Source organism: Mixophyes fleayi, chromosome 1, assembly GCF_038048845.1.
Source record: "Mixophyes fleayi isolate aMixFle1 chromosome 1, aMixFle1.hap1, whole genome shotgun sequence".
Lineage (NCBI taxonomy): Eukaryota > Metazoa > Chordata > Amphibia > Anura > Limnodynastidae > Mixophyes > Mixophyes fleayi.
Genome location: NC_134402.1, coordinates 175,380,249 through 175,393,483, shown reverse-complemented (window position 1 = coordinate 175,393,483; position 13,235 = coordinate 175,380,249). Strand labels below are relative to the sequence as shown.

The 13,235-nt window shown below is 38.7% G+C and overlaps 1 protein-coding gene across 2 annotated transcripts in view; it reads right to left on the bottom strand.

Annotated features, from left to right (window-relative positions):
* The window catches only part of RASGEF1B (RasGEF domain family member 1B), a 28,252-nt gene extending 15,279 nt beyond the window's left edge, over positions 1-12,973 (bottom strand). The window contains exons 1-2 of one of the 2 annotated variants that reach the window (XM_075204550.1): positions 12,654-12,973; positions 564-746 (exon numbers count right to left, since the gene is read on the bottom strand). In XM_075204550.1, the coding sequence (XP_075060651.1) occupies positions 564-740 (177 nt within the window). In that variant the 5' untranslated portion in view covers positions 741-746; positions 12,654-12,973. The remainder of the gene's footprint in view (positions 1-563; positions 747-12,653) is intronic. The other variant, XM_075204551.1, reaches the window with a different exon arrangement.
* Between the last annotated feature and the right edge of the window lie 262 nt (positions 12,974-13,235).

Below are 13,235 nucleotides of genomic sequence, written 5' to 3'. Positions count from 1 at the left end.
CCTCTCGGTGGTCACTTCAGGCAGCAGCTGCCCAAGCAAATCCCTGCTATTGTTACAGAGTTCTCACTTTCCAAAATACTTAAAGAAAATCCTAGCACTCAAAAAAAAAAAAAAAAAAAAAAATTACACATGGATAATTAAAGATCACTTTTTTTTTTTTTTTTTTTAACACTAGTCTGAAAGTGTCACCATCAGTTAGTTTTTCATGAAGCAAGCGACAGCTTTACACACACAACACACAACATGGGCACCGATTTGGTTTACGTGTCATGCAGACACACCAATTGTGTAACAATTTGATGCAGAGGATTGCGCTCTACAAACTGTTGTGTGTGATCAGCTTTATTTGTTTCTGCTATTTGTTGAATGGACAAGTCTGAACATACCCATAATGCCAGAGCCCTGTTACTTAGCTCCGCTTATCCGTCTGCCAGCCCAACCTAAGTGTTACACAGATAACTTATCTTTATGTTTCCGGTGCAGAAAAAGTTTCCTATATAAGCATCCGAAGTGTGAAGTTACAAGACTGACAACTGATTTATTTTCAGCTCTCTACAACTTACATCCGGATAGTAATCAACATTGGGCACTAAGTGTTGGATGAGTGCTTCAAGGGATCCAGACAGCAGGTTGTTATCTTGGTAATACAGGTCAGAACAGCTTTCTTCTTTGGACTCATACAAGTCTCGGTTGTAAGTACCGCTGTCAAACATGGCTACCAAACTCGGCGTTTGTGGCATTCTCTCCTGTAAATAAAAAAAAAAAATTCAGTTTACAAATCACATGTCTAGTCAATTTTGTGCTATAGCGCTCTTAGTCATTTTAGTTACAATGTCAGGGTTACACCTCCCTCTCTGGTTTAGGGTAAACACTTTACTTGATTTTAACGAACTATTTGTTTCTGACATATAAAATTTAGAAAACAGCTTGAAAAAAAACAAAAAAAACCATGGCCCCATAACCTTTCTTGTTTACATCTAAAAAGCGACAGATGCATTCCCCACCCTCTTTTACAGTGTTTTGTTGTTTTTTTTTTATCAGTGTGGATTGTGGACAATACCAGAAAGCAGACTGTGCAGACATCTGATCACAGGAACCAGAAGTGAAGCGACAGCCTGCAGTTAAGTACTTTCTTTCCATCTGTACAGCATATCTCTCAACAAAGAATGTCTGTAAGAGCGCTTGGTGGAGAAAGACTATTAAGTTATTAGCTAGATTCCTGGGGACAAAATGCACTACTCACACACTTCTAGCTCCTGGCAGCATAGCCAAACAAAGGAAGTATTCAGATCAACTCAAGAATGAGACAGCTCTGCGAGTAAACAATGAGAAAGATCCAAAGTCCAAAATACACACATATGTAGGACTGCTGGGACTTCAGCCTTCACTAACGATTCCTTTCATCTCCTACAAAAGATTATTTGCATTCAAATAAGGGGAAGGCTCATGGTCAGATGAAGAAAACACGAAGCAGTTTTATATATTTGCTTTGCTGCGGGTTGGGTATCTGATAAAAAAAAAATAAAAAAATTCAATAGTACACGTGTCACAGCTTAGCAGGCACAGACCATGATATAATGAGTCCAACTGTTTCTCGATGGCTAGACATGGATTCGGGGCCAAGTATGTAACTAAGAAATTGGGACATTCTTACAACGATTAGAGTTTGTGAAATAGGGGCAAGCAAGTCTTTGGCTGTTTATCGAAAGAGTTCTAGCTTCAAAAATAAACGAATCAAACCAGATCAATAGGTATAGAAGAACAGAGCAAACATACGCTTATTCTGCACTTTTTTCCGCATTTGATGCTATATTACACATCTTCTCTGAGTTTTAGGAAACTAAATGACCCAAGCTAAACATATGAAGTGGCAAAAGTCAGGACTGTACATAACAGTGTTCAGTTTGCAGGGAAGGTTCATTAGATCAGATTGCTAAACTTAGTCACACAACTGAAACATCTTCTATGTAGATATCAAAGTCTAGACTATCCAGGTCAGTAAAAATGCCATGTCTCATACACAGACATAAGACTTTAGGATAAAATGTTATGTCTGCTTAGAACATTTCAAAAGAGATGTAGTAAATAGGAGACTAGTTATATCAGGTATTAACAGAGTATGTACAAATACCGCAGCCTACACATCCCTCCCCCATATTTGTTGCAAGGGTAATTTTCATTAAGCTTATGAAACACAAAGCTGAAGAGCTTAGTAGATAATAGAATTAGAGCTGCTTCTTGGCACTCATCTATACTATTGATACAGTAGAGATAAAGGGTATATGCCCCACCTTGTACTTAAAATAGTGTTTAGGTCATAGTTGCCAACTTTTTACACCTCCCCTCCAGGAGATCCCAGAAGGGTGGTGAAGTATTAGGACTAAAAGGGGACAGGGTGAGGCAAATCGCATAATTTTGCCCCCACAAGGCAATGACGTGAAAGTGTCATTTTGCTGTGTGGATGGGGCCAAAATTATGCGATTCACTGCGAATCAAGACAGAGACTCCCATCCTGCTCACTTCACTAGGAACTGGGTAAGATGCGGGAAAATGGCTTGTTCTTCCGGGAGTCCAGGAGACCTACCCAGAATTTGGGTGTCTTGGCCATTCCCGGGAGAGTGGGCAAGTATGGGTTATGTTTAAGATGTAAAGTAAAGCCAGTGTTTAACCACCTGGGGATCACATGCTCATCAGCTTAATATAAGAGGACAGTCTGTAAAATTAATTAACCAAAGAGTTAGGGTATCCATTCCATTTAATTCAAAATTCAGTGCCTTTTTCTAATAAAAAAAGATCTGTAAATGTAAATAAGCGAGTAAAGGTGTAATATTTATGATCTATTTAATGAAAGCTTTGTTCATAAAGCAATCTAGTTTACTACCCTTGGTACATGGGTGCAGTACGAAGTTGAAGCCGAAGTCCAGGCATCTCCCACAGAGTTCTAAACTTTGACAGCATAAATGCTCACGTCAGGAGGAGAGGCTGGTGACTCCATGTAAGACAGAGCCAACATACCCTGTGAAACAGGAGTGCTTTCCATATGGATAAATGTAAATCATTGCTACTATATTTAAAGTTAAATTATTTTTCTAAATACATTTTGTACCTCAAATGAAATCCTGAGCTATATGACACATTTCCTTGAAACAGAGCAATTATGACAACAGTTTCAATAGAAAAACAAACATGTATGAACACTATATATTAGCCAATAATGGTTATTTGCAGTTAATTTCCTTTGCATTGTGAAATATGCAAATATACAACATCTACTGTATACACAAGAATAACACCCACAAAAATATGTGAGGTAGAACAAATACATTGGGAATTTATGGTGCAAATAGGCTTCCATGTTATATCACGCTTTTCATCTTTAAATTACAAAAACATCTGAATTGCTACATTCAGATAAGTAATTTACACTAGAAAGAGAAATTTCTGTGTATCCATACCCATTGGTGTTCATACTTGCATTTCTGCTGCAGTGTGGGTTTTTGAATGCTTTATGCTCCATATCAGTGCATTCAAAACATGTCTCTACACTTTAATAAGTCCAATTATTTTTGTGGGAGAGTATCTTGTACATACCCACTATGGGTTAGCAAGAGCAGTTACACCAGTGTTTTGCTGTATTTTCCAATTTCTTCCTACAGCCCATTCATTGTAATGTAGCTGCGCCATTTCATTGGTAATACCCCCCCACATGGAGATTAAAATTAGTCTTAGTCTCTATTAACGAGCAACCTGCAAATCACATCATGGCTCGCATGGGAAACCACTTGTCTTTGGTTGAGAGAGCTATTGGCACTCTTGGCCAGCTAATGGTCTCATTGTAGGGAAGGGCATCAAGCAGATCAGCGTCTTTACTTCCAGTGGATTAAAAGATGAAAATGCTCCCACATATCATAATAAAAAATAAAATATAATATGTATACATTATATATCAATGTATTAACTTATTCCATGGTTCCTTAGAATATTTAGCCAGCTCCTGGATTCTACATTATTTTGCAATCAATGTTACAAACAAAAGAGTTATATAAAAGAACGAGGAAACTGAACATTTTTATGAAAAACGTGACTGTTACATTTTGCAATAGGCACATTTGTGTATTACAAAAGCAAGAATGACAGATGAACACACCTGCATAGACACTTGCAATTGAATGGCAAAGACCTCACTCATGTAGGGTCACGTGTGAACAGATCAGTACAACGTACAGCATAAATGAACAGGGTGTACCAAGAAATATTGATTTATTTATTTTTTTTGCTGTGGTAAGCGGTTTAACCACCTTCACCAACAAACTCCTGTCTAGACAGGACAAGAATCATTGTGACAGCATTCAGAAACCATTTTCATTTGTCAGCTAGACTCTGGCTGACAGGAGAACACAATGGGACTTTGGTGTCAAAGCAATATAAAAAAAATGTGGTTTGACAAAAAGCACGGAAATAAAAAATGGCTTCAATAAAGAGTAGTGTTAATGTATTCTGAAGTGCTTGGTGTTCAGAGACAGCCATAATAGACAAATATAGAAGGGAAATTAGATTAGAAAAATCATAACTGACTGTACTTTGCAGCAGCAACTTGTCTTTAGCACACACAATTGAAGTCAATGTATTTTTATAAAGCCAAGATATTGAGTGCATTAAGCTCTACCGTGAAATTATGTACATAATACCAAGTCAGCTTTGCAGGGCCTCATTCTACATAGCAATTGTTAAAAAAAACAACCTATAAACCACATGGCATATGTCATTGTGCACACCAGAATTCTGAGATCAACCCACATATAAACAAAAAACCTTCTGCATAGTTGCCAACATTGGCAGCTTGTGTCCCAGGAGGACCGGGGCAGGTGTGTGTGTGGGGGCGGGGCTCGAAGAATCGTGTCTTTAGCCCCGAACCCAAAGCGGTCACCACCCTTTCCGACCAATAAAACTAGGGGGCGGGGCCAAACATGGCGCATCCATTATGCAAAAAAGCCACACCCCCTCCATTTACTTTCCAGCGCTGGCCGGGAATCGGGAAAATTGCCCTCTGTCTCGGGAGGCCGGGAGACTGACCCAGATTCCGGGAGAGTTGGCAAGTATGACCTTATATGCCTCAGTAATGTTACTAGTTTTTAGCAAATGAATAAGCTGCATCCTCATTGGTTAGGGGCACATTTATGAGTATGTGGCAATATTTATTAAAAACACACACACACACACACACACACACACACACACATATATATCCTACCGCAATTGATCAATTAAATATCACCAGGGCAGCTGAACATGTCCTCGAGAGTGGGAAATTTTCCCGCAAAGGTCCCTTTCCCTGAGAGCAAGGGACAGGCAGAGATTTGCGGAATCCAATCACAGCCACTTCAGTAATCACCGCGTAGGAAGGGGCATGATGTTGCAAGTAGCATCACCATACATATTGCTATGCCTACCTGATGATGCGAAATGCATCACCAAGTCACGTCCATATCTTATTCTCATGTGTGCCCTCCACATCTCTCAGAGGGCAGGCATGAAACGTAGGCAAGTCTGATTCATATTTGTTGACAAAAAAAAAAAAAGTCTGCCTCTGCTATATATAGGCAAAAGGATATGCTTTAAAAATAATGTTTCTGTAAAATATTGCTATAAGTGTATATCCTCCTTGCTGCTAACCATAAGGAAAGCATATTATTATATTTGACATCTAGAGACCAAGTAGGTTAATGATATGTAAATTGGTGAATAGATGGGAGCTCTCAGGATACTATAGTGAATGTGCTGGTTCACATCAAAAAGAGATAGATTTTTATGAATATAAACATGTATACGTCATTACATATCCTTTATAGGAGCTAGATTTTTCTCAAAATGCTAAAAACACATTTAAGAACTCCCCTATTTCATACAGAGGCCTTAGTTAGTTTACCATACTGAAGGGGCAACCATTCATCCTTGAACATGGTCTTATGGAACTGCTATTGTTAATATTAAGAGGTAAATATTTGACTTAAGCAATATTCAAGACAAACAATTGAGGTCTGCAATGTTTCAAAAATGGCTGTTTTCTGCAGCATTACATTATAATAGTAAAGATGCTAGAAAATCTTTGATGACCGCAAATATGTTTACAGCACAATTACTAGCTGACACTAATTCAAATCTGTGGTTTGAAACTTGTGTTTAAATATTTTTTTTAAAAAAAACAAACTGTTTAAATAATATGTCTAACATAAAAAAAAAGTGTTAAGAATAAATATTATTTGTTATTTTATATTTATCAATTTAAGATTACACAGGCTTACCCTTTGTGTAAACGGATTTGATTTTTGCCAATCGTTCAAAAAGTTTAGAAATTCCAGCAAATATTTTACATTTTTGGTCCAATTCAACAATTCGGTTACGAGACACTATATGTGGCTGATTTCAGTATCTCCAATAAGCATCAAAAACTGATAGATACAATAGAAAAGAGCACACATTTAAAAGTTATCAAGACTAATTTATATGAAAAGCTAATAGTAACCACTTAACTCATGACAGCATTCAGTACTGTGAGGCCTTTCATTGCAAAACACTACCAGTGCCATTGATGAGTAAATGGAACAGCCTATTTGTCCCTAAACAGTGACACCTGTTAAAATAGCATGCGAGTACTTGTGGTATTCACAGCAAAGTCTGTAAAAATAGCATCTTTAAATAGCTGCAAGAGACAGACGTCAAAATGTTACACCTAGCTAGTGTTTGTGAAGGAGCCTTTATACGTCTAACTCTTGAACAATATACATGTCATCTGTGGTGTATAAGGGAAAAACTGGTTCTCCCCTGTTAACAACCCGGCCCATAATACTGATTTAAGAGAGAATTAACTAAAAACTCAGTAGAATAACCGTTGAAAATATGGTTAGAACAGCCTCAAGTTCATCCGCTATAGATCACTGCATAACATGATTTGCCCATGCATGAGGCAATAATAAGCTTTGTTGGGTATTTACCATGCTGCAGCATATAAAAAGTTTTGTATATTTCAAATACCCAGCACCATTTGTTTTCCCACCCCAGGGAGGTAATTTAAAAAGTTCAAAACTTCTGTTGTGCAGTGCAAAAGACATGGTGCCCTCCACAATTGGAGCCTAGCAAATGCGAGTAGATTTCCAGCAAAGTGCATGGGGGCTTAAATAGCAAGATGGTGGAATTTACAGAGGAGCAGAAAGGAGTGCAGAGGAGTCAGGTGGAGTAAAGTACAGAGTAGATGCACCACTCAACCTAGATCTGCAGAGCAGCACAGACATGAGAATACATTTAGGATTGTTGAGTTATTGCACAGTTGCCTACTCTCCTGGAATTTCTGGGAGTCCTTCTGGACTCCTGGTAGAGCAGAGCAACCTTCCGGTTCCCGGCCATTTGATAAGTTAAGCGGCCTGCTGTACTAGGCCAGAACATGTTATGTCAATTTAGAGGGCAGACCCAAATAAAGCGGTTCATTGACTCCCTCCCCCACCTCACACCCGATCTCCCAAAGCCAATCTTGGCAAATATGAGTTATTGAAATGAGAAAGGGGGACGGAAAAGGCACACTTTATAAAGAGGCCTAGCACAACACAAAGCTCAGAGCTAGCAGTCTTTGGGTCTCATCCTATGCTTTTAATGGGCCAATTTTGCACATCCATGGTTCACCGCAGAACAACATTTCCAGGCTCACTAAGAGCACTATACTAAAAGTTTGACACACATTTGTCACATGTAATAAAGACAGTCTCCATCTTCTTTCATGTATGATTCATTTAAGCTATGAGACTACAATAAGCATTTTTATTTTAGGAGAAAAACAGACATTTTGTTTTACTAAAAGGCGTGGTACTAACGTGGTTGGACTTACATATGATGAGTCCATCTTTGCACTATGCGCCAACCCGCACACCTTTAGTAAAAGGGAACCACCTCTCAAGTGCAGACCGTGATGTGCACTGAGCAGAGCATCCAGTAGAATATATTATATATACACACTCACACATATACAAACAGTCAATACAACTACTATGACTAATTTATAATGCCAATGTTATCAGATGTTTCATGTGTCATTTTCTGGGGGGGGGGGGGGGGGGTCATAACTACACAAAATCTCACATACAGACTGACAGCAGATATATTTAATAGGACTCAGTGCCTGCGAGAGGCGGCCAGTTGCTCCTTCCACTCTCACAGACACTTTCCTTATTAATTAGGCACATGCTGGCAGATGGGTCATAAAACATTGAAGTCCCTATTCTGCACTACAAAACTGGTCAGCTGTTGCCAGCATAGCTGAACAGCTTTTGATCATATTCGCCATCAGAGCACAGCAAGGAGCTAGCAATGCGCAAAACACAAGCATTTGCTGGGGTTGGCATTTTAAAGTGTCCTCAGATGTGGTAACTTAATGTCTCTTTTGCCATATATTCCTGTGCAAACACAAGCTCTTTCCAATTTAATAAAAGTTAATTTAACTAGATTAAGATGTAAAAAATGTTAAATAAAAGAAAAAAAAAAAAAAAGTATTTATTTAGTCACATAAAAAAAAACAAATGGGACTGAAAAGAATCAGAAGACATGGACATGTCAAATACATGCTTAAAAGTCGGAAGGTGCTTTTCAAATAAAAGAAAAAAAAAAAAAAAAAAAAAAAAAAAGTAGTTTTACACTTAAAATGATATACTGCCAATTAAAGAATGTGTTCACGGTGCACTTTGGACAGGATTCATGCAGTAAATGTGATAAACATTGTTTACTGTTAAATATATCTATTATTATGGGAACAAAGTTATTTTTTTTTATATATTAGGGCTCTTACGTTTGCCATGCAAATGCATGAAAACCAGCTAGGTGGGTATGGATCTTTAGACCCACTGGCTTAAATGCATTACAGTGTGATGTTTAGCTACCCTACAGACTTGTATCCACACAGCCCACTCTATGGGCCAGTGATGGCTAACCTGTGACACTCCAGGTGTTGTGACACTACAAGTCCCAGCATGCTTTGCCAGCCATCAGCTAGTTATCTACTGGCAAAGCATGCTGGGGCTTGTAGTTTCACAACACCTGGAGTGTCACAGGTTAGCCATCACTGCTATAGTCCACACTTTTTTGTCAGCTGTTACAGGACTGTGCGGCGGGGAAGGGGGGTTCTGATGCATACATTGGCATATGGATTCCCTCTGTGGATTTAGGAGTCTTCACAGATTGTTATCATCAGACTACCAGTAGGTCAGGCATGCTCTTTATGCAATAATTACTGGCAATTTTGTAATACTGCCTTAAGAAAATCAATGGACGTTGAAAAACCAATGGACGTCCCTCACAGTACTATATAATATGACAAGCACAGGGTTAGTGAGCACAGAACCATAGATTTATTCCCCACTAGCCCATTTGCAGCTTTTGCAAAGTGCAATACTAAAGGATTTAGTCTTGATTATGTTTGCATTGGATTAGTTTCATGTCTCATGATGTATCCAAGAATAGCTGCTACTGTAACATCATTGTTTATCCCGTGCTGAATTAATCCTTTGCTAGAGAAACATGAGCAGTGGTAACAAGATTCCTCCAGGAACGTAACATGAGGGTAGAGTTTGCAACGCAGCAGCAAGTACCACTCACATTTGCTATTATAAACACACATAATTGCCACTCATTACTTAAACCTCAGTTATTGTGAGTGTTGATTTGATTACAGAGTGCTTATTTGTAGACACATTGATTTCCCTCCCCCTACACATAAACCACATCTTTCTAAAGCATATACTTCTCTGTAATTGTCCAGAAATCTGACTATTTTAGTATTTGACACAACATTCAGTGGCATTCTAACGTTCATTACTCATTGGTGTTACATTTGACACGCAGTGGGTAACAAGCTTGCACTTACGGTCAGGGTGGGGGGATGAGGAAGTCAATGGAGGTCACTCCATTGACCAGAATACATTCACATGTGGTGAATACACGTAAACAGAGAGTACAGCGCCCAACAGGGGAGGGCTGGCAAACTTTATCCTGTGGGGGCGAGACTCAGCTCAGGAGCCTTTTAGGAACATTTTAAAGGAAAATAAAAGCAGGTAGACCCATCCCATGGTAGCCCACTATGGAACTGGCCGGGGTGGGGGAATGCCCACTGCCCTCTAGTCAAGCCTGCCCCTGGTGCCAAACAAACGGCACTGCGGCACAAACACTCCCAGCCACAAGTACTAGTGGAAATTGGGTCACTGGGTTCCATTTTCATGCCTTAGCACTGCCAGATTAGTACTTATCCAAAACGGTCACATTATTCTTTAAAAAAAAAATCAAGGTTGGTGCACACAGATGCTTTTCACGCTCACACTTTTCCACCAGCGGATGTGCTTGTGCCCATTTTTTTAGTTTTCTATTCCAGCAATTCTCGCAGCTCATAACATGTGCTTAAAATGCTCTGTGCGGTCCAATATAGTGCATTTCAATAATAAAGTGATGACAACCCTAAGGCTTTCTAAAACAATAAATCTTGAAGAAAACGGTTTCTTCCCGATTGGTACATAAGGATACACCCATGCCAGAGAAACCCTTTGTACCAAACTGATATCATGGGGATGCCAAGCAAGCATTCCGCTAATTACCTTGGCAATATGATCACTGGGTATCATTGTTCAATTTCCACCTTTTAATACTGAACTTAATTTTACATCAGCAGAGCAAATAATATGAAATCATTCTCATATTAATACAAATAGATGAAATGCATGTAAAGAATAATGTATGTCCATGTTTTAATGAACATTGCTGGAAAATTTAAAAATGTACTTAAGATTATAATTACTTATTAAAAATAGCCTTATAATTTAAGGCAATTATGACAAGGTTACATACGAACTAATTTCATTGGGGTTGGGGGGCGGACTACAGTTACATCACTATTTCTCACTATAAATTACCTAACTGCATATAAAAACCCTCCATAGGGCATTAATAAACATGTTTTCAAAGAGGTCTCCAAATATACTGCTTCTAATCTATGCTCATCCTTAGGGGATACAAGCTCTAATGTAGATTTACTGTATGGGAGGAATGAAAGTCCTTCTGCTTCATGTAAGATGCCAGCTGGAACAAGAGATGCAATTACAAAGACCATTTTCCTATCTAGAAGTGTCCAGAGCTTACTTCAAAAGATCTGACCATCTTCTGTAAAGTCCTGTCATTCAGGAGTCATTCATTAACAGAGATTACAGTCTCACAAAACAAAGATCAAACAATATTTTACATCTTGTGAAACACCACAGTCAAAATAGAACAACAGTAGTGCATGGTTAGAACCAAAGGTTGGTAACCAACCTGTAGAATACATTTATTCAATAACATTTATTTGTCTGTAGATTTTGCCTGAATCAATTTAATAGTTGAAAGTCTGCCAAAGTTATTCTTCAAAATGGAGTCTTCATGGCTTTAATGCATGAAAACCAGACCAATAAAATCTCACATTATTACTGGTACAAAACATACATTGTAAATTTAAATAAGGCTGATTACATTTCTACCATTCCATAGCCATTACAATTTGAATGCAGGGTATCCACATTTTGAGCCATCTAAATGTAATTAGAGAAATAACCAAATAGATTATATATTCATGACAAATTTAAAAGATATATATTCTTTATTATTTTAGTGTTCAAAGTTGAAATTTAGAAGTGGCGGTATGGAATACATAAGTGAATTGGATAGTTTTACAATGAAAGCAGTAGAGGTAGCAGTAGGGCATACCACCATATACCTGTCCATTTCAACCGCAATGTACATATTATTTTACAAAACAAACAATAAAAACGTTCAGGATTCCAATTGCCATGCACTCTAGTTCCCCAGTGACATGACTGGTTCTCATAACAGAGATGCGGATACATATCCTAAATATAGAATAGAACAAATAAACTCCAGCTGAGTGTCCTACTATTAGGGGCTGGAGGCAACTTGGACAGCATTCAGTACATAAAGTACAAGCTGGTCTACGTGAAACGGTCATTATTTCCACAACAACCCATCATCTCCATTAATAGCAGTTAGTGGAAACACACTGTGCTGATTATTGTCACGACCAAGCGGGTCACACACACTGAGTCATTGCATGAGCCTGTGAGCTCACAAAGTCCTGCATTCCCATTACAGCTGATGTCACTTTAATTATCATAAAACTGGACTAAGTCAAAGCTATTTTTATATTGTTGTCTACAAGCTGTCATTTCAACGCAAGGTATTAATCAGCACAGAGAGAATTCAATAAGGAAATTAAAACAACATTCGTGTTACATTTACATCAGGTTGCTAATATGCAATACAGGATAAACAGGCTTTTACAAGCTGACCTCAATCAGTCTATATGAACTGTATAAGTAAATATATATATTCTAGTTACCTGAATGTAAATAAAACATGCCATGAAGACGTATTGTTATACACACATATTTTATATATCCCTATACATTCAAGTGTCCACGGACCCCACACTAATGCAGTAGTCTGCGGACCCCACACCACGAACACTGGAGCCGTAGACCGAAAGCAATAGACAGATCTCATTGACATAAATGGGTCAAGTCAGTAATCATATAAACACATATGCTCTATTGCATTTATGTACAATATTATATTACCTGGGAATGCAGCTCGGTTCGCTATCAGTCACTAATGACGTCTATGTCCTAAGGTTACGAGTCTATCAAGTGCTGTGATTAGGAGAACACGCATCCGATAATCTTGCAGCTCAGCTGAATATATTTTGTATAGAAATAGGAACAACTCGGAAATCCTTCAGCAGCCCAGTTATTACCGTGACATCGAGGTCACCATCCACCTCGCACCCAAGCCGCTGGACTGGCAGTGTGTGTGGAGCAGAATACACACAGACAACTTACACACACAGCTTTGCTTTCTGCCTTCATGTGCACTTGTTCCTTGCTTTCAAATCACATTCAAAGTTCACTCCTCCCGTTTCTCCTCCCACGGACATCTTTCCTGTTCTCCAGATTCCCTTCTATCCCTCCCACTGTGCATCTCCTCCCACTGTATTCATTACTTTTCTATTTTCCCTTCCATCAACACCTCCCACCTTACACACATCGTAGTCCCCCAGATCACTCAGCGCCCTCCCACCCCTTCCCCAGTCATCTGAAATTCACATTCTGAATCATTCCTTCCCTAGAGCTCCCACTTTCAGTCAGTCAAAGACAGACAGC